This window comes from Furipterus horrens, unplaced genomic scaffold, assembly GCF_987537825.1.
Source record: "Furipterus horrens unplaced genomic scaffold, mFurHor1.1.pri manual_scaffold_1, whole genome shotgun sequence".
NCBI lineage: Eukaryota > Metazoa > Chordata > Mammalia > Chiroptera > Furipteridae > Furipterus > Furipterus horrens.
This window is the reverse complement of record NW_028327171.1, coordinates 156,031,658-156,052,675: the sequence shown is the minus strand read 5'-3', so window position 1 is coordinate 156,052,675 and position 21,018 is coordinate 156,031,658. Positions and strand designations below refer to the sequence as shown.

General features: G+C 39.5%; 1 protein-coding gene across 1 annotated transcript in view; it reads left to right on the top strand.

Annotated features, from left to right (window-relative positions):
- The window catches only part of PLA2R1 (phospholipase A2 receptor 1), a 112,883-nt gene that overhangs the window by 37,212 nt on the left and 54,653 nt on the right, over positions 1-21,018 (top strand). The window contains exons 7-10 of the mRNA XM_090280199.1: positions 1,679-1,873; positions 3,682-3,839; positions 6,612-6,710; positions 10,350-10,462. Of these exons, the coding sequence (XP_090136325.1) occupies positions 1,679-1,873; positions 3,682-3,839; positions 6,612-6,710; positions 10,350-10,462 (565 nt within the window). The remainder of the gene's footprint in view (positions 1-1,678; positions 1,874-3,681; positions 3,840-6,611; positions 6,711-10,349; positions 10,463-21,018) is intronic.

The following is a 21,018-nucleotide window of genomic DNA, read 5'->3' as shown; positions in this document are numbered from 1 at the left end:
CCTTACAACTAAGCTTTAACTTTCTTACTTTCCTTTAAGTGCTAAGTCTAAAGGTTTTGCATTATGGAATATGGGAGTGGGGGTAGAGGAAACATCATGGCCACTTTTTTATGTAGAGATTTTTTTCATTATTTCAATAACGTGCTGAAATGGCTACTGCTGTACTTGCTTTTCCCCTCCTCTCTTCCTGTCATTTTCCTTTCTCAATTTCTTCCTTCTTCATTTACTTTTCTTATGCCCTCTTACACTCACTGCCCATCTTTTCTTGTTTTATTTACTCCCCTGTCTACTAGATGAGGTCAGAGACCAGATATGAGTGTCGTTAAAATAAGTTTGTTTGGATTAATTACTATTGCTTCAAGTTCAACACATTTTTTTTGATGACCTAGTCCAGTGTTTTCAGACTGTGTTTCCAGGATCCCCAGGCCCTTTGCTTGACTCCACCTTTTTTTCAGTCAGAGAAGTTCCTGCTTTATGTTTCTTATCTTACCTTTAGTGAAGTTTAAGTTCCCATTTTTAAAAGGGGTTCTGTGACTCATTTTTTAAGATTGAAAACCACTTGGGTAAATGATATCTAAATGTCCTACATTCTTCAGCTGTGATGCTAATTGCTGTTGGAGTTCATAGAAGCAATTTGAAAAGGAATGTCTTGTTTCCCCAACAGCAGTGGAATTGTAACTAACTGAATTAGTGCTGAAGGGAGGCACTCAGTTGTAGTTCATTGAGTAAAGTAAAAATTCTGTCACCAGGTATGGGGGAAGCTCCTGAAAGAGGAAAGCCAAACCTCGGCATGCACACCACTGCCTTCCCCTCCAATTGCAAAGCATCATGACACTGTTTTCCTTTAAATCTAACCCAGAGTTCATATGAATCCACAGAAACACCACATGTACTCAGACTGACCCTCACGATGAAAGCTTTGTCATTTCTACTCTAGAGGAAGTGGCCAGAATTTCAGACTCTTTTCAGCTAAAGATAAATATAATACCCCCACATACTGTACATAAAATATCATTTAAGTTGTGGTCTATAATACTTCTTTTTCAGTGTGAAAAGATTTTAAAAATGGAGAACTCTAACTGGTAAACTTTATATCTAGTCCTGACTCTCAGCTTTGGCTCTCTGACCTTTACCAAGTCTCCTTCCTCTTTGTGCCTTAGATATTTCATTTGGAAAATGAAGCACTGAGGTCTATTAGATCTTAGATCTAAATCTGGGTCATAGATTGAGTCCTTCTCAACTCTGAAGATCTAGAGTCCTATAATTTATGTTATTGTTTCATATGTTTTCTGTTTTTCAAAATTTTAAAGTAATCATATTCTGTGATGACATTATTTTTATTTATTTTTATATTAAGAGTAATATATATATACTGAGTAATGAGTAATGGCCCTGACCTGTGTGACTCAGTGGGTTGGGCATCATCCCCCAAAGAAAAGGTTGCTGGTTCAGTTCCCAGTCAGGGCACATGCCTGGGTTGCAGGTTCAGTACCCAGTAGAGGCAACCGATTGATGATTCTGTCTCACATTAAAATTTCTCTCCCTCTCTTTCTTCCTCTCTTCCCCCTTTCTAAAAATAAATAAATAAAGTATATATATATTTAAAGAGTAATGAGAAATTTTTTTAAGTGTAGGAAATGATATTGGTTTTTGTTGTTGTTGTTTTTGGTTTAAAAAGATAAAGATGCTTGGAAATATTACGCTACCCACTGTGAGCCTGGCTGGAATCCCCACAATCATAATTGCTATAAACTTCAGAAAGAAGGAAGGACCTGGAATGAGGCTTTGCATTCTTGCCAGTCGGATAACAGTGCACTAACAGACATAGCTTCATTAGCAGAGGTGGAATTCCTTGTAACCCTCCTTGGAGATGGTGAGTGCCAAATGTCTTTGATTTAAGAGGTATGAAATATAATAGTAACAGTCTTTATTAATGGAGTAGAAATTAAGCTATTTAAAAATGATTATTTATGGCACATATATGTGCTAAACACTACTCGAGTGCAAATTCATTGGATTTTTACAAAATACAAGCTCAGAACCTTTGTAATAGCTCACATATGCCAGATATATTACATGTTTTTATATATATATTTTTTAAAGAGGCAAATGTCATTTCCTGGAACTTCTAATTTAAAGAAAAAAGAACCTATACCTGTCGTCGGCATCGTCGGCAGCCATCCGTCTCGAGAGACGATGGTGTAGTTTCTTAAGAGTCTATCTGCACCGCCGAGAATGGCTGTGCAGTCCGACTCGGGAGTGACACGGTATCTATCTCCTCCCATGTTGAATCGACATCTTGCGATGACGCTGGAGTGTCCTCTCCAGTGAAGCTGAAGCTACAGAGCCTGGGCAGGGTGATATGGAGGGTCTGCTGTTGCCCATGCAGCAGACCCCCCCTCTCTTCGCAGCTGAAGGGTCCAAGGGAAAGACGGAGTCAATACAGCTTGGCTTCAGGTGCGCCGCAGGAGTTGCCGGTGTTGACTACAACGTCAAACCGCCTTAGGGACTCCGGCTCCGGATTTTCTGTCGGGGTTTACTCCCTTAGCCCTTCCCCTGAAGAGGTATGCCGCAAGGCAGCAGAGGTTTTTTGGAGTCAGAGTTTTCCTTCTCTGATGTGCCCTGCCTGACTGGAAGATCGAACCAGCGACACTTAGCTCGCAGGCCGACGCTCAATCCACTGAGCCAAACCAGCCACTACACAGCAGTAATGTGCTGTGGTTGTGTAATCTAAGCAATAAAGGGAGTTGCTTAGGTAAATAATTGGATTTAAATAACTTTAGCCAGTGAAAATAGATAATTTTTTTTGTGCGATGGTTTTCAAGCTTTATGACATGTTCATGAGTTCCAAGTTTCTAGGCCTCCACCAGCTTTAGTTCATCAGAGCAAGTCTGCCTCTACCTACGTCATATATTTAATACAGAATTCTGCCAGGAAATATTGAAATCACTGACTTCGAGTAAATTAAAAAAACAAATCTCTGGACTCTATGCTGATGGCCTTTTCAAGTTAGGTTTTAGTTTAGAATGAAAACAAAATCTGTCTCTCTCATTTCTCCTTACCCTTCCCATTTGGCTTTAAAAGAATCCTGTGGCTGCCTCTATCTCCACAGGGGCACTTGGACATCTGTCTTAGTCACATAGGGTCTTTTCACCCTACCTGGGCTGTCTAACTTTGATTATATTTCAGGCAACCCCATTGCTCCCATTTCCATGCTTTTAATAGTTTCTGTTCCTTTTTCCCAAGGCAAAAAAGAAAAAGAAGAAAAAGAAATACAAAGCTAGACTACCTAAAAGTTATTTTTTGTGTGTGCCTTTTTCCTAAACCAATAGACATTCCTCTATTTTCTTTCTCTAGGCAGAAATAAAAAGAGATTTCTCAGATCTACTTTCCATCTAGTAGCAGGAACTAGAGTCCCAGCAACCTGACTTGCTTTTATGCATTGTCCTGGCTGGGCTTTTTGTCCCACTCTGCCTCACTTACTAGGGCCTGTATCAAGCAGATCGGATAGTACAGTATAGGAGGGAAAAGTATAAGCAGGTATTTTTACCAAGACTTCAACAGTTTTCATCATATGAAGAAATCACTTGCAAAGTGGTATATTTTGTTAATAGCCCTGATGTATTATCTCCTTTGCAAATAAGAGAATTCCTGTAAGTAATTTATATTTTTCTCCTACAGAAAATGCATCAGAAACATGGATTGGTTTGAGCAGCAATAAAATTCCAGTTTCGTTTGAATGGTCTAATGGATCCTCAGTCACCTTTACTAATTGGCACACACTTGAGCCCCAGATTTTTCCAAACAGAAGCCAGCTATGTGTCTCAGCAGAGCAATCTGTAAGTGCTTTTGTTCAACGCTCACTTTGCTGGACCCGTATTGAAGGCCACCTGTACCAGGACTCGGACTGTGGCAGAGAGCAAGCCAGGCTCGTCCCTGCTCCTCACGGGGCTTCCATGCTAGACAGGAAACACGTAGCCATAGAAAACACTGGGTAATTATAGCTGTCGTGATAGTTCTGAGGAAATAGGTGACAGGAGGGTGAAAACCTTGGGTTGGGGCAGCTACTAGGACAGTCAGGGAAGGCTCTCTGAAGAGGTGGCATTTAAGCTGGGACTAAGGAACAACAATGACAAAAAAAATCTCTTGAAGGGAAAGGAGAACATTCCAGACAGAGGCAGCTAATACAAAAGCCCAAAGGCAGGCCAAGGCTCGCCATGTTTGATCATCAAAAAGAAGACCAGTGTGGTGAGAAGGTGTGAACGGTGAGGGGGTGGCAGAAGGAACACAAACACGTGAGGCTTGTGGGTCCAGTTTAGGAACCACTATCATGCTTCAAGGAAATGAAGTAACTGCGGCTGCTACATAGAGAACAGCCTGGAAAGGGATAAAACAGCCACAGAGAAACCAGTTTGGAGGCTACTGCAGTGGCTGAATTAATGTAGTGAACGTGGAGACAAGCAGACAAATTCCAGGATCCTCCGGAAGGCAGGAATTGTTGCTAGATGAGAAATGGGAAGGAGAGAGGTAAGTTTCTAGCGTGAGCAAACAGCATTTGGTGCATGGTGGTGCCGCTGTCTACAATGATGAAGATGAAGGGAGGAACTGAGGTGTTGAGAGATTACTCTGGAGAGTGATGGTTTTTAAGCTCCATTATCTTCTTAACATAAAAGGCATCAACAGTGTGTGCAACTTCTAAAATTGTGAATCAATAGAAAATCCTGCTCTTTTCCTCACATGAACGTAATGGTCCCAGTGGCCTTAACATCACACTTATCCTTATTCTCTAGTCTCTCATTTATCTAAACTATCTGATTATACAGAATTAGTTTAATCCCAAGCCATTTGAAGGGTTTAATATATGTTAAGAATAGATTTACTCTCTTTGATCAGATAGCTGCTGAACTTACAGAGTTTTAGGTTATTGGGATTTGGTGGGTGTCCTCAGTCTTTTAAACCACCAGGATACCATGTCAAGTTCCTCTTAAAAGCAGTTTATCCATTTTTCTTAAATAGTTTGACACAGTATAATCGTGCCAACCAAACATGGAACCTTTCTAAGCACTTACTTTTATGACGTCTTTTATTGTTCTATCTTTTCAGGCTGTCACAGAAATGCACGGTCACAATTATTGTGGCAAAGCCGTGTCTCAGAGTCACATCTGAGGAAGAACAGATAATGACCTCTCTAAGTGTTCATTGTGGGTCTAACTCTGCTGAAAGCCACAACAATTTAGTCTACAGTATTTGATGCTTTGTTGGTTCATTAGTTTTGATATAACAGAGGTGACCTTCACTTCCTACTGACATTCTCATGTTTTATTTGACAAACGTGGACATTTCACTTCCCATGGTCACAGAACAGGAGCCAACATTTGGACAGAGAAATTATTTTTAAGAGAGCAAGGACAGGTATTAATATCACTACATGTGGCAGGACAGGACAGTGCTGCCCTAAGTGTGATATTTTGTGTCCCCCTTATTGTCAGCTCAGTAGCTCCTGAAATAGCAGACATATAAAAAGGAACATTTGTTCCCTTGTTGTAGAACTTAATATGAATATAAGTATTATAATCAACAAGTTACCTAAGCATGGTTGAAGCCTAAATTTAAATATGAGAACATAGGAAATTATTTATTGATGTATGCATCCATCCAAAAGCAACTACAGTGTGCCTTACACTGGCCTGTAACTGAGGACCCTGTGGGAAGGTCCTCAGGGCTGCTCTACAGTGATGGTGTCAGCCTCCCAAGTAGCATGCTTCTCAGGGTCATGGACGGGCGCCATATTTTCCTAAGACCCTGCATGTCTGAAACACCACATAAAATTTGAATTGTGTGGTTTTAGCCTAACAGCCTGATTTGTGTAAAAATAAAAAATTCATTGAAAAGGAGGTTCAGATCTTAATCTGCTAGCAGTTGTACTTCCCACTTAGGAGTGGCTAAAGAGGACGTAGCGTTCTCACTAGGGCAGCAGAATGGCTTCACCCAGGTGGTTGGCTCAGACCAATAGCATCAACATCACCTGAAAATGTGTTAAAACTCTGAATTCTCAGACCCCACCTGACTTACTGAACATGGGGCCCAGTCATCTGTGTTTTAATAACCCCCTCCAGATAATTGTGGTGCACACTAAAAATTGAGAACCACTACTCTAAGAAAAATTAAGAGAAGCTTAACAGAAAGTCAGCTAAGCCTGGTACTAAATCCTAGCTCCAGATTTTACTGACTATAGGTCCTTATACAAAATATTAAACCTAGTCTTTGAAATGACAGTAATAATGCATACCTTAGAGGAACAGAAATAATATATGAAAGTCACTCAACATTAAGCCTGGCACACATCAAGAAATTCTTGTTGCTGCTCCCCTCCCGCCCACTAATCCAGGATGGCATGTCCTACAATTATTTAGTTGCTAGAGAGAGAGCAGGGCCTCCCACTCATATGTAGAGAGAGAATCAACCCTTTCTATGACAACACAAGGACCTAACACATTACTCCATGCTGTAACATTTATTATTAGTTGTACTTTTATTCAAAATAACTGGTGTTGCCTATAAGCATCAGTAATAGGATTATTTTATTAACCTTATAATATTTTTCTCCTCAGAAAGGAGACTGGAAAGTTAAAAATTGTGAAGAAACACTTCCTTACATTTGTAAGAAAGTGGGACATGTCCTTTCTGATACTGGATCAGGCTGTCAAGAGGTAAGTGCCATTAACATTGTGATTTAGGTACAGGGGCTTCATAACCAGAATAATTTATTCACCATCAACTTAAAGTGGACCTCTTTCTCCTGCCTTGGCTCCCTCTTCCCACCATCCCTTTCTTCCTTCCCTCTTCCTTTGTTTCAAGTGTGGGCTACATTTAACAAACTAAACAATTATCAGCTGGAGTCACATGAATGGTTTAAAGCTCTGTTGAGGATTTTCTTGCCACCCTCTTAGACCTAAGACTACTTTTCTTTTGAAATTTAAAAAAAATGTAAATGATACTCTCATACCATCTGCACAACAATGAGTGTCATGTGATGCCCTGTCTTGTTGGGGTTTTCATGGTCGTCCAGTGGGACATCTGGTGAAAGCGAATGCATTCCTTAAGTCAGAAAATGAACTTCTGCATCCAAACTCTTGCTCCCCTGTTCACTTTTCTTAAACTTAAATATTCGACCAGATACAATAGGGAAAGAAGTGTATGGTCACAATGTATGAGGGGGGACCCCCCAAAAAACAGGATTGATTTACAAAAATTGTGTATTTACTCTTACATGTTTAAACTTCAGTCAACTTCAAATATTCTCCATTTAATGCAATACACCTATCGAGATGTTTTTTCAACTGATCAAAAGAGTTTTTAAACTCATCGGTTTTGATGCCTTTTAGTGATTCTGCTGTTTTTTGTTTCACCTCTTCCACATCAGCAAAACGTTTCCCTTTGAGGACTTTTTCATCTGGGGAAACAAAAAAAAATGTTGCTCAGAGTGAGATCAGGTGAATAGGGAGGGTGGGGCATGGGGGTCATGCCATTTTTGGTCAATAAATGCTGAGCACTCAGTGCAGTGTGGGCAGGTGCACTTGTAAATCACCCATCATGAAATGGGCAAATGCATTGAAAGAGTCCTCAAAAAAAAATTCACTGAAGCTGAATGCAGCCTCTCACAACAATGCCAGCTGGTACACTGACACGGATGGGTTCCTAGAACACTACTGGTAGTGGGAGCAGCCTGGACTACAAAGGGCCCACACTCCAGAAGATAATTCTGATTTTTTGAGGGTCTCCCTTTGTATTTATTATTTGGGAAAGAGATAATAAAAATACCGTAGTATTTTAAATAATAAAGCATTTTCAGTACTTTAGGTAATTTAAAAAGCAACATTTTAGTTTTAAACTTACAAGGTAGAAAATTATGTTTCAAATTTCTTAAAATACATTTAATATTCTGCAGTAAAATTACCAAAAAATCTACCTACCACTGTCCTCAACACATGCCTTCTCTCTCCCTCTTTCCCTCTCTCTCTCTCTTTCTCCCCCCACCCCCCACACAAATTTGGATTTAAATATTGGAGATTTTTAGATTGTATGAGTATCAATATTGTTCCATACTGGGATTTTATGCAGTCCTGCTTGAATTATTTGCTCCTCTAATCCAATTATTTATGTTCCAATTAAAAAATACTGCATCTCTTCAGAAACTGCATTTTGTTTATTAACCAATATTTAAACATAGGAATCTTCATACTCTAGCTGAATAATACACATGCTGTAGCTCACGTGCTACTGAACATTCTATCTAATAATTATAATTCCTGAATTAGTTATAACTGATCAGTAATATATCTCTAAGCAAAAATAGTGAAAAAAAATTGTCTCAGTGTATCTTTTGAGGCAACTCAACATGCTCTGTATTGAAAGAGCAATTAACTTCTTACATAGCAGAAACAGAACTGATGTTCTTTTCAGACTTTGTACACTGCATCCCTCTTCTGGCCAGCTCTACCAGTATTTAAAGATTCTGAGTTCAGACCCAGTTCTTTAACTTTATGGCAAAATTCCCATTACTTTCTTTATGTACCATCAGTCTATGAGTATGGTTTCTAAAGATTCCTTTCTTTTAGCCAATTGCTTCATTGTAGTTCTGTAAACAGTCTGCATATACAAATTAATTTATAAAATAAGTCTTGATAATTTCAAAGCAAAGAAAAAGATTTATTTTTCCCTCTGAGTCACTTTTTTTGGGGATTGCACAATATGAGCAATTATTTCAGTATTGTCATCATCATTTCATTTAAAATGAAATGGCACTTCATGTACAAAGGATATTCATGGATACAATCAAGTATTCTTCCCACTTTCATTATGTGCACAAAGGCTTATAGTAAAGAGTCTTTGTGTTTCTGGTTATTACTATGCCACAATTTTTTGAGCCTGTTCAGTTCTTGGATTTTTTGTTTTGCTAAGCAGCCTGTTATCTAAAAATTACTAATGAAGAAAGAACACTTTGTCAGAAAGGTCAAATCATCAGGCTCCCCCCACCTGTCCTTTCAAATACAAAAGCAATCTAACCCCCCTGCCCTGTCTGGGGTGATCCACAAGGGGCTCTGGCTGGCTCCGTTACTCACACTGCTAAGGTCGGGGGTCAATGTTAAGGGAGTGACCTCAGAGCACATAGTGGCTGGCTGCATGTGGGACTCCTGTAATCCACACCTCATTTAACAATATATTTTGAACTCAAAAAACTGATTTCTAAAATAAGGTTTTATTTCATTTACTGCAACACCAAGAATATAGCAGAAATCATTTTATAGCTGATCAAATTCCGGCAAGCATTGGTATGGCACAAAATGAAGTGTATTTTAAAACTGGTGAATATGTAAAAATAGGTATAAGTGATGTGATGTTATCATGTTGAAAGAAAAAGAACTAAAATCACAGTCAAAATACAGAAGACTAATGAATGTATGTCTCCTATACTATAAGATTTTTAAAGAACAGAGCACCCTTCATTGCTGCCAGGGCTGAGCAGCAAAAATGACAAATGTCTGAGTGCCAGAGCTTGCTTTCTTTCTCTCTAAAGGACTAGCCAATTGATTTAGGAAAAATCTTTACCAGAAATATGTATATTGTGGCCAATCTCTATTTAGATGCATTATGATCCAGCCAAGACTGCCCTAGGTTGCACCAGAATTGGGTTCCAGCTCAACCTATCTATGAGTCTATGACTTTTTCCAAGTCCCTAACCTCAGTGAATCTCAATGCGATAACATGAAATAAGCAGTATGAAAGAAAGTTGGACAAATATACACTGTGATCTAGATACATGTGTCCTCTTTGCTCATAAGGAGTCCCTGTCTTTATTCGTAAGTCTCTGCCTGCACTGTCTCCTTTGATTCTCACAACAGCCCCATAGATGCTATTATTACCCAGTTTTACAGAGGAGAAGACTAAGACATGGAGAGATTAAATAAGGTCACAGAGGAGTGGAGCCAGTCTGCCTTCAGAGCAAACACTTGTAATTTCTACCAGCCTGTAGGAACCATGTGTTTGAAATTCTGAATGTTTGAACTCTTTTCCTCTGTGTGTGTGTGTCTGTCTAAGAGAGAAATCTTGAGAAAGTGTCCCTTTATTTTCATTTGGTTTTAGGTGTTAAGATTTGATAAATTTAGAGGTGGCTATAGCTAATAGCATTACCAGGTAGAGTCAATACAAAGATATCGAGACAAAATTCAAGTTTTGAGCTTTGAGTGGGTCAGAGAAGTAAGGTAAGTGATAAATGAGAATATACACACACACACAAAAAAATCTTACTAAATCAGATTATGTCCTTAACTTTCCTTTTTCTTTTTAAGGGATGGGAGAGACATGGTGGGTTTTGTTACAAAATTGACATGGTCCTTCGAAGCTTTGACCATGCCTCCAGTGGTTATTACTGTCCTCCTGCACTTGTAACCATTACAAACAGGTAAGATAGAAATTTTCTATCAGAAACATGACTGTGCTTTGACATGTGCGCTCTTGGAATGATAAAATCTAGCCATAGATTGTAACTGTTAGCCATAAACAGTAACTCATCAAAATCTAAAGTGTACTATACATTAGAGTATTGCATTGTTTAAATTATTGATTGAGATACATTTAAATTATACAATGTTATAAATTTATTTTTGAGTAACAAATAACAAAATTTAAGGTGACTTTTACTTGCCATAAAGATTTATTAATTATCTAGCTTCACTAATATAGTCAGTTATATTTAGATTTCATCTTCTAAGTGTTTGTAATAGAAAAGAAATATGTTATTTAATATTACATGGTTTTAGATTTAATGTGTGTGAGTCACATTTTTTTTTAGGACAAAAGTAAATATAACTGAACTGTGGAGGTTTCAAATAGTCAAGTACTTCCCTGTTGCTTCTTAGGTCTATGGTTATTTAGAGTTAGACGTCTCAGTGCACAGGTGTCTTCTTGAAGCTAATGGAGGAACTGTGCCCTGTGACCTTCCATACAATTCACAGCATGCTACCCGTGTGCAGTAGAGGGTAAATGCACCAAAAGCAGAAGTGACGTCCATGTCACTGTCATACCAGGAGAACCGTGATGGTCATGAGCCGGGCTCCTCCCTGCTGAAGACAGAAGTGAGATAGAACTCTTCAACAGTTCCATGGGAAAACTATACCTGCAAACAAATCACTTGCTTTCCTACTGAGGCTATTGCCTTTAAAAACACCCACGAGTACCAGGAAACAGGACAATGGTGCTATGGTTTCATCTAGAGACCCTTCACTTGTAGGTCTAACCTACAGGAGGGACTCCTTTGTGCTTCCTCTGCTCCCCCCACACAGGGAGTAAATATTCAAAGCCACCAGTATTTCCTTCCCCCTCACCTTCTTGATTTCTTACCCTCTTTCCCAATTTGTCCGTCAAACAGTGCACAGAAATTCACATACGTACGCAAGCATAGGCACACCCAGGAATAAATGGATAGCATTTGGCAAAATAAATTGCCTTGTGAAACATTTTATGCTCAGGAGACTCTTCCTTTGGAGTCTAGCTCTGCCTTTGATGTAGCCAGTGTTGTCTCTAGTTCTATCATTCTCCTTCCCAGAATAGCTACCAGGTGGGGAAAAAGCCTTTATCCTCAATTTGTTAATCCACCCAAAAGGTTTCAAGAGCACGTTGGCTTGGAAGTCTTCCAGTCAGTGAGTCAACATAGGACTTAATTCAGGGGCCTGAACAATGAAGCTATGCTCTTTTGTTCATTATTTTTCATTAATTATGTTTTCCCTGGTGAAAATAAGTCTGTTTCACATTTTTTAGATGTCTTATTCTTTCTTTTTATGTTTGTGTGTATAATGTTCATTGAGTGCCTGTCACGTACTTGTTACCGTGTTAATTACTTTTCATTTGTTACCTGGCTTGGTAAAATTCAATAGTCAAGAATTTATTAGAAAATTATTTATTGAATGCCTATTTTGTGAGAGGCACCATATTGACATGTAGTACAAAAGAAACAAAAGGCATGGTGTAATAGTCCGGATGCTACCTGCAGGCCAGCAGCTAAAGAAACAGAAAACATATATAAAACAAGTCGTCGTCGTCGTCGTCGGCAGCCGTCCGTCTTGAGAGACGATGGTGTAGCTTCTTAAGAGTCTATCTGCACCGCCGAGAATGGCTGTGCAGTCCAATTCGGGAGTGACACGGTATCTGTCTCCTCCCGTGTTGAATCGACATCTTACAGCGGGAGTGTCCTCTCCAGTGAAGCTGAAGCTACAGAGCCTGGGCAGGGTGATATGGAGGGTCTGCTGTTGCCCATGCAGCAGACCCCCCCTCTCTTCGCAGCTGAAGGGTCCAAGGGAAAGACGGAGTCAATACAGCTTGGCTTCAGGTGCGCCGCAGGAGTTGCCGGTGTTGACTACAACGTCAAACCGCCTTAGGGACTCCGGCTCCAGATTTTCTGTCGGGGTTTACTCCCTTAGCCTTTCCCCTGAAGAGGTATGCCGCAAGGGAGCGGAGGTTTTTTGGAGTCAGAGTTTTCCTTCTCTGATGTGCCCTGACTGGAAGATCGAACCAGCGACACTTAGCTCGCAGGCCGACGCTCAATCCACTGAGCCAAACCAGCCAGGGCTCATAAAACAAGTAAAGAAGGTAGAATAACACAATAAGTGAATTAACACAAAGCGACATTGCAGGTAACCCATAGTGCCAATAGAACCCCACGCTACTCAGTCACCAGCCAAGCCCCCAAAGTACCCCCATTGATACATCTGTCCCAGGTAGATAACATACATGTGCACTGCCCTGCAAACATGCCTATGTCCAAAGCAGTGACTCCAACATGGGACATGCAAGTTGAGGGAAGGGAGGGTCCCATACTCCTAACTTTTATTCATTCAGACCCCAACACCTAAGAAATAAAGACCTATATTGTACTGCTCTTGGGTGACAATACATGTTCAAATATTTTTCAATCACATCTTTTTTTTTTGAGAAAGTTGGGCAGTATATGGAAAGGCTCCTCAGACCTAGGAGTGTCCACTAGCAGCCCTGGTAATCATTTTCTTCCATTACTGATTTCCCTTTGAGGTAACACGCTCCTGTCACTCACCAGCACCCAAGCTTGTAGCTGCTAATTGATTTTCCACTCTTCTGCACAACTGAGTGACAGGTTTGATAGGCACAATTAGAAACACCTGCTACAAATTACTTATTTCTTGTGTTATCCTGTAAGTGCTCCTGGTCTAGAACTTTTAACACTTTGTGGAATAGGAAGGAAAGAAAAACAGACCTGGGCTGCTGAATAGTAGAATTTTATGTGCTTGCTGTTACCAAGTTTTTTCAAGCCTGGCCACTTTGCTTCCAGACAGAGGATGAATGCAGAGCTGGAGTTCCAGAGTTACTGTGGATAATTGGCTAAATGCAAGTGTATCTAAATCTTGGATCAATCAGTCATGGAATATGTGGTATAAAATCATCCAAATGCCATTCAATTTTGTGAATTTTGCTAACAGTGATAAATCCCGCACTATTTCATTTTCCCCCAGGTTCAAATATGCATTCTTTTCAACCATATTTACAATTCTGCTCTTTTCCTGCAACCATCATATCTCCCAAACATATTTGCAATTAACTATTTTATTGTGGTAAAATATACATAACATAAAATTTATAATTTTAATGATTTTTAAGTATTCAGTTCAGTGGCATCAATATTTATGTTATTGTGCAACCTTAACTGCCATCCATCTCCAGAACTTTTTTTATCTTGTGAAACTGAAATTCTGTACCCATTAAACATTAACTCCTCATTCCCATTTGCCCCCAGCCTCTGACTACCATGATTCTACTTTGTTTCTATGAGGTTGACTACTCTAGTTACCTCACAAGTGAAATCACACAGTAGTTGTCCTTTTGTCCTAATGTCCTACAGATTAATCGACCTCTTAATAAGTGTCAGAATTTCCTTCCTTTTTAGGGCTGAGTAATATTCTATAGTATGTATACACCACATTCTGTTTATCTATTCATCCATCAATAGACATAAGATGTTTTCACCTTTTGACTCTTATGAATAATGCTACTATAAATATGAATGTACAAATACCTTTTGAATCCCCGCTTCTAGTTCTTTTGGGTAATATACCCAGACATCAAATTTTGGATCATATGATATATCTATTTTTAATTCTTTGAGGCACAGCCATACTCTTTTTCACAGCAGCTGCACCATTTTACATTCCCACTAGCAGTGTACAAGGGTTCCAACTCCTTCACATCCTGGCCAACACTGTTCTTTTCTGTTTTTTGATAATAGACATCTTAATGGGTGTGAAGTGGTATTTCACTGTCATTTTGATTTGCATTTTGTAATAATTACTGATACTGAGCGTCTTTCATATGCTTATTGGCATCTGTATACCTTCTTTAGAGAAATGTTTACTGAAGTCTTTGGTCCCTTTTTTTTTTTTTTTTTAAATCCTCACCTGACGACATTTTTTTCGTTGCTTTTAAAGAAAGAGAAACATTGATGTGAGAGAGAAACATAGACTGGTTGCATCCCATATGGGCCCCTGCTGGGGATCGAATCTGCAACCTAGGTGCGTACCCTGACCAGGAATTAAACCAGCAACTTTTCAGTTGTGGGATGATGCCTGAATCAGCTGAGCCACACCAGCCAGGGCATCAAGTCTGTGACCCATTTTTTATTTGTATTGTTTGTTCTCTTCTACTGAGTTGTAGGATTTCCTTAAATATTCTGGATAGTAATTCCTCATCAGATACATAATTTATAATTTTTCCTATTCCATGGGTTGCCTTTTCACTCTATTGCTGTGCAAAAGTTTTTAATTTTGATTGAGTCCAATTTATCCATTTCTTTTTTCTATTTATTGTTTTTCTATTACAGTCATCCCACCTTTTCCCCCATTGCTCAATTTATCCATTTTTTATTTGTTACCTCTGCATTTGGTGTCATATTCAAAGTTATTGCCAAATGCATTGTCATGAATTTTTTTCCTATGTTTTCTTCTAAGTGTTTTATATTTTTAGCTCTTATGTCTAGGTCTTTGATCCACTTTTTTTTTTTTTTTAAGTATATTTTATTGATTATATTGTTACAATAGTTCCAATTTTTTTTCCCCTTTGCTCCCCTCCGCCCAGCACCCCCCTTCCCCAACAATCCCCTCTCCAAGTCCATGCCCATGGGTCGTACATACAAGCTCTCCCGCCTCACCCTTTCATATATTCTTCTTCTTCTTTTTTTAAAATTAATTAATTAATTAGTTAAATATTTTAACAATAAAAAATAACAATTCCTCCCTCTCAGACTTAAGACCCTTTACAATCTTATAAAGGACAATGGATGAAGGTCTCGAGCTCCTCTAGCTGCTTCAAGCTGGACATGGTCGTCGTCCTACCTACCCGTGGGTCAAGAAATCCCTAATAAGAGTGGGGATGTGGAGGGGAGGGTGGCCTTCCCACAAGGGGAAGGATCGTGCAGACTCCAGGTTGGTTGGCTGTCTCTGGACAACGGCATGCTTGGTTTGACAGGCTGGCATCCTTGTTGTATTCTGGGGGCAACAGGGTTAAAGGACATCATTTAATCCGTAACCACTAGATGACAAAAGACAGGTATTAATTTTTCAATGTCCCACATTAGGGAAAAGAAGGGCTTCTTTGGAGGAAGGTGTGCCAGGTACATCTCACCTGTCCAAAACCCTTTTGCCCATTATACTTATTTTGGACTGAGGGAAATATTTTAGGTTTCCCCCATCTCAGGCCTCTGGGCTTTTTCTGTCCAAGCCATTAGGATAGAAAAGAGAAACCAGTTTTAAAGTGAAGCCCACAGACCACCCCGTTCTTCACCAACCCAGCCACTTAGTTCAGCCAAACCATTGAGTCTCAGGAGGCAGCAATGCAGACAGGATTAAGTGAGGCCTATGCATACAGATAATCACTCAGGTAATGAGATTGTAGGCTTATGCCCTTTGAAAACAGAAAACACATGTTAATTTATGTAACATAACCCACATACAAGTCTCTAAATCTGTAGGACTGTCTTATCGGAAGGAAAATCCTTGTCCTTCTAATATTCACTGAACTTGCATTTCTATTCTTTATATTTTTATTCCCCCCCCACTAAAAAATTTTCTGTTTGTTTGTTTTTCCACTACAGTTGTCTCACTTTTTTTCCCCCTCTTGCTTCCCTGCACCCTGCCCCCCCCCACAGTCAGTCCCCACCCAGTTGTCCATGTCCATGGGTCATTCATACATGTTCTTTGACTAGACCCTTCCCCTTCTTACCCCTTCTCTCCCTCCCATCTCCCCCTTTGTTACTGTTAGTTTATTCCTTGTTTACATACCTCTGGTTCAATTTTGCTCATTTGTTTGTGTTGTTCATTAGTTTCCTGTAACAGGTGACAGCATAAGGTAATTTTCTTTTGTTGCCTTGCTTATTTCGCTAAGCATAATTCTCTCTAGTTCCAATCATGTTGTTGCAAATGGTAGAAGTTCCTTCTTTCTTTCAGTACTTATTCATTGTCATTTTCCCCCTTTGTACTCGTGTTCCTCTCTGTCTCTCTGTTTCTTCATCTTCTTAAAGCAGACCCTTTAGCATCTCTTGCAATGCTGGTTTGGTGGAGATGAATTCTTTTAGCCTTCTTTTGTCTTGGAAACTCCTTATTTCACCTTCCATTTTGAATGAAAGCCTTGCTGGGTAGAGTATTCTTGGTTGTAGGCCTTTGTTTTTCATTGCTTGGAATATTTTTTGCCATTCCCTTCTGGCTTGTAGTGTTTCTGCTGAGAAATCTGATGATAGCCTTATTGGAGCTCCCTTGTATGTTATTAGTTGTTTCTCTCTTGCTGCTTTTAGGATTCTCTCTTTGTCTTTGAATGTTGGCATTTTAATTATGATGTGTCTTGAAGTGGGCCTGTTGGGGTTCATCTTCATTGGGACCCTCTGTGCTTCCTGGACTTGCGTGACTCTTTCTCTCGTCATGTTAGGAAAGTTTTCTGTCATTAGTTTTTCAAAGAGGTTTTCTATCCCTTGCTCTTCTTCTTCTCCTTCTGGAATTCCTATGATACGGATATTATTACGTTTCATGTTGTCCTGCAGCTGTGTTAGAACCTCTTCAGTCTTGTTCAGTCTTTTTTCATTTTGTTGCATTGTCTGGGAGTTTTTGTGTAGGTTGTCCTCCAGCTCGCTGATCCGATCTTCTGCTTCCTCTAGCCTGCTTTTAATTCCTTCTACTGTGTTCTTCAATTCAGAGATCGTATTTTTCATTTCCTCCTGGCTCTTATTGATAGCTTCTATGTCCTTTTTCATGCTCACGTAATTTTCTGTGAGTTCCTTGTAGTTTTTCTGGAGTTCTTTGAAGTTTCCGCTGAGCTCATTCAGCTTCTCCATAATCCATGTTTTGAATTCCATATCTGATAGTTCGCTCCCCTCTATTTCATTTAGCACTCTTTCTGGGGATTCTACCTTTCCTTTTGATGGGAGGTTGTTTCTCTGTCTCCCCATTTTTTTGACTCCTATTGTTTGTTGATGCTTCTTGGAATGATCTGCACTTCCTGGATCTGCCTCTGGTGGCGTCAGATCATGTACCAGTCTGGCCCTAGGCAGCCTGTTGGAGACTTCCAGGGATCTACTGCTGTTGTCTGTCTTCTTTGATTGTTAATCTATTCAATCTGTGATTAGCTGTCAGGCTTAAGAACTGTGGGTGTGGCAGCTTAATTCCTGTAGGCAGGGCTTTTGCTTCCCCTCAGGCTGACGCCACTTGGAGGGGAATGGTCTACCCGCAGTACTGGGGATGAGTCAGCACTGGGACCCAGTCAGCTGCTCCTCCAGTTCTCCCCTCAAAGCCACCATGCCAAATTCTCCCCAAGTGTCTCCAGCCCTCATTGCCTTCCCTCTGCTTGAGCCCAGGGTAAGTGGTGGCCAAAATATTTTCGTATGTGATCCACTTAAGAGCTCTTTTTCTCCTGCTGTTTCTCTCCGGCTAGCAAGAAAGCCTGTGGCTTTTCGCTTTTCACAGCTGATACTATTTTACTTTCCACTCTGTCGCTGTAGGCTGGGAAGCCCAGCTGGGGGTTTAGACCCTGCCCTTCTCAGGGGGAATCCCCGGCTGCTGAGCTGTTTCTCAGCCCCTTCAGCTGCCACCCGTGGGAGCCCAGCCAGCCCTTCCACGTCTCCGCACTCCCTACCGGTCACGTTGTGATGTAGCGGCCTTTTCTGTCTCCCCGTGGTTATAAGACTTCTCTCCAGCTGGTGTTCGGTTCGTTATTCCAGATGATTTCTCCAAAATTACATTGTAAATCCAGACTAGTTCTAGGAGGAAGTTAGTGTAGCTTCCACTTACTCCTCCGCCATCTTGTTTCTCCCACACACAGTCCTTTGATCCACTTTGAATTAATTTTTGTAAATGGTGTAAATTAAGAGCCCCACTTCATTCTTTTGCAGATGGAATCCAGTTTCCCTACCATCCTTGTTGAAAATACTGTCCTTTCCCCCACTGTCTTGGCACCCTTGTCAGAAATCATTTGACCATATATGTAAGGGGTTATTTCTGGGTTCTGTATTCTATTTCATTAATCTATAATGTCTTTCTTTATTCCAATAGCACACTACTTTGATTACTGTACTCTAGTAAGTTTTGTAATCAGGAAGTGTGAGACCTCCCACTTTGTTCTTGTTTTTCATCTTTGTTTTTGATAGTCAGGCTGCCTTAAAATTCCATATGAACTTTAAAATTAATATTTTTTTCTGCAAAAAGAAATATCATTGGGCTCTTGATAGAGATTACATTCAATCTGTAGATTGCTCTGGGTGGCATGAACATTTTAGGAACAAGCCTTCCAATTAATGAACATGAGTTGGTTTTCTATTTATTTGTGTCTTCTTTCATTTTCTTCAGTAATATTTTGTAGTTTACAATATACAAGACCCTGGCTGGTTTGGCTCAGTGGATTGAGCGTCGGCCTGCGAGCTAAGTGTCGCTGGTTCGATCTTCCAGTCAGGGCACATCAGAGAAGGAAAACTCTGACTTCAAAAAACCTCCGCTGCCTTGCAGCATACCTCTTCAGGGGAAAGGCTAAGGGAGTAAACCCCGACAGAAAATCTGGAGCCGGAGTCCCTAAGGCGGTTTGACGTTGTAGTCAACACCGGCAACTCCTGCGGCGCACCTGAAGCCAAGCTGTATTGACTCCGTCTTTCCCTTGGATCCTTCAGCTGCGAAGAGAGGGGGGGTCTGCTGCATGGGCAACAGCAGACCCTCCATATCACCCTGCCCAGGCTCTGTAGCTTCAGCTCCACTGGAGAGGACACTCCAGCGTCATCGCAAGATGTCGATTCAACACGGGAGGAGACAGATACCGTGTCACTCCCGAGTCGGACTGCACAACCATTCTCGGCGGTGCAGATAGACTCTTAAGAAGCTACACCATCGTCTCTCGAGACGGACGGCTGCCGACGACGACGACAATATACAAGGCTTCCACGTCCTTGGTTAAGTTTATTCCCAAGTATTTTATTCTTTTTGATGTGATTATAAATGGAATTGTTTTTGTAGTTTCCTTTCTATTGTTCTTTGTTAGTATAGAAATGCAATCGATTTCTCTCTGTTGACTTGGTATCTTGCAACTATACAGAATTTGTCTATTAGTTCTAACAGTTTTTATGTATAATGCAGTTAACTTTTTTTAAAAAAACACATTTTAATTACCTTTTTAAATTATACAATAAAAACATTTTTACTGATACAGATTCAAGCAAGTCAGAAGAATGTAGACTAAAAAGTGAAAATGCACCCTTACCTCCACCATTTCCTCCTCCCAACCAATCTCACTTCACTCCTGAAGGCAACTTCCATTAACAGTTTGGTATTTACTCTTCCAGATTTGGTTCTCGTGTATATTTTCTAGGTCTATATTTCTTTTCTAGGCTTTTGCAAGAAATAATATTCAAAAACTTAACATTTCCAGTTCTCGAGGAGTGCACTCTTGAGAAGTGCCTCCAGTAACACCTTGCAATAATGATCATGATGTGTGTCTTCCATTTTAAAACTACTGATATTCTATGTCTATTCTTTATTTTAAAGAAAGAGAAAGAAATTTATCATCTTCTATTAGTTCAGCAATAGAGTCATCTATTTGAAAATAGCACTAAAAATGTTAACAGTTGTGTTATTGGGAGAAATCCAATTGCAAGACTCGGTTCAAAACTGAGTCCCTCCTGACCAGATCATCATATATATAAAGACTGCCACTGGGGTTTTTCAATTGAAATAACTCTCTAGTGAAGACACTTTCAACATATTACTTTTTCAACCTCTTTTTTCAGGTAATACAAACACAATCATTATAGTATTGCTGTCTGCTAAGTACTGTGTTGTTCATAGACAAAAACCATCTTTTTTTCAGCTACATATGTCACTGGCTAAACTGATGAAAAAATATAATGTTCAATTAGAGATTTAAATATAAATACCTTCTTTTGAAGTGTGCGCTTTTGAAATGCAAAATGTTCATTTTGATATCAGAATATTTGTCAGTGTATGCCAAAAATATGCATTGCTACCTTCAAATTGCATTTTTAAATTAAAATGTAATGTTTAGCACCATGAGCAACAATTTCCGGTCAAACTGATGGAAGTTGAAGACCTAGTTTTCTTTCTTACACTAAAAATGCACACTTGGCTTCTTAACTTGTTAAAGGAGCTAATTGGAAAAATTAATTTCTTTCTGATTCTAAGAATTATTCCCCCACATAATTTGATTTTGTAAGTAGGTATACACAAGCAAAATATTTTATCATTTGTTTTTTAAAGAATAAAGAAAAAAATGTTTACTGAATTCCTTAGAGATAACATTTTATCCTGGTTCAAATAATAATATAAAGCCATGTACATATCATTATTTTTTGTTCCTTAAATCATAACACTTGAATTAAACAACCTCAAATAAAACAAACAAAAAACCCAGATATTATAAAGCTCTGGAATATTTTCAAATGAAGAATTTTAAAAT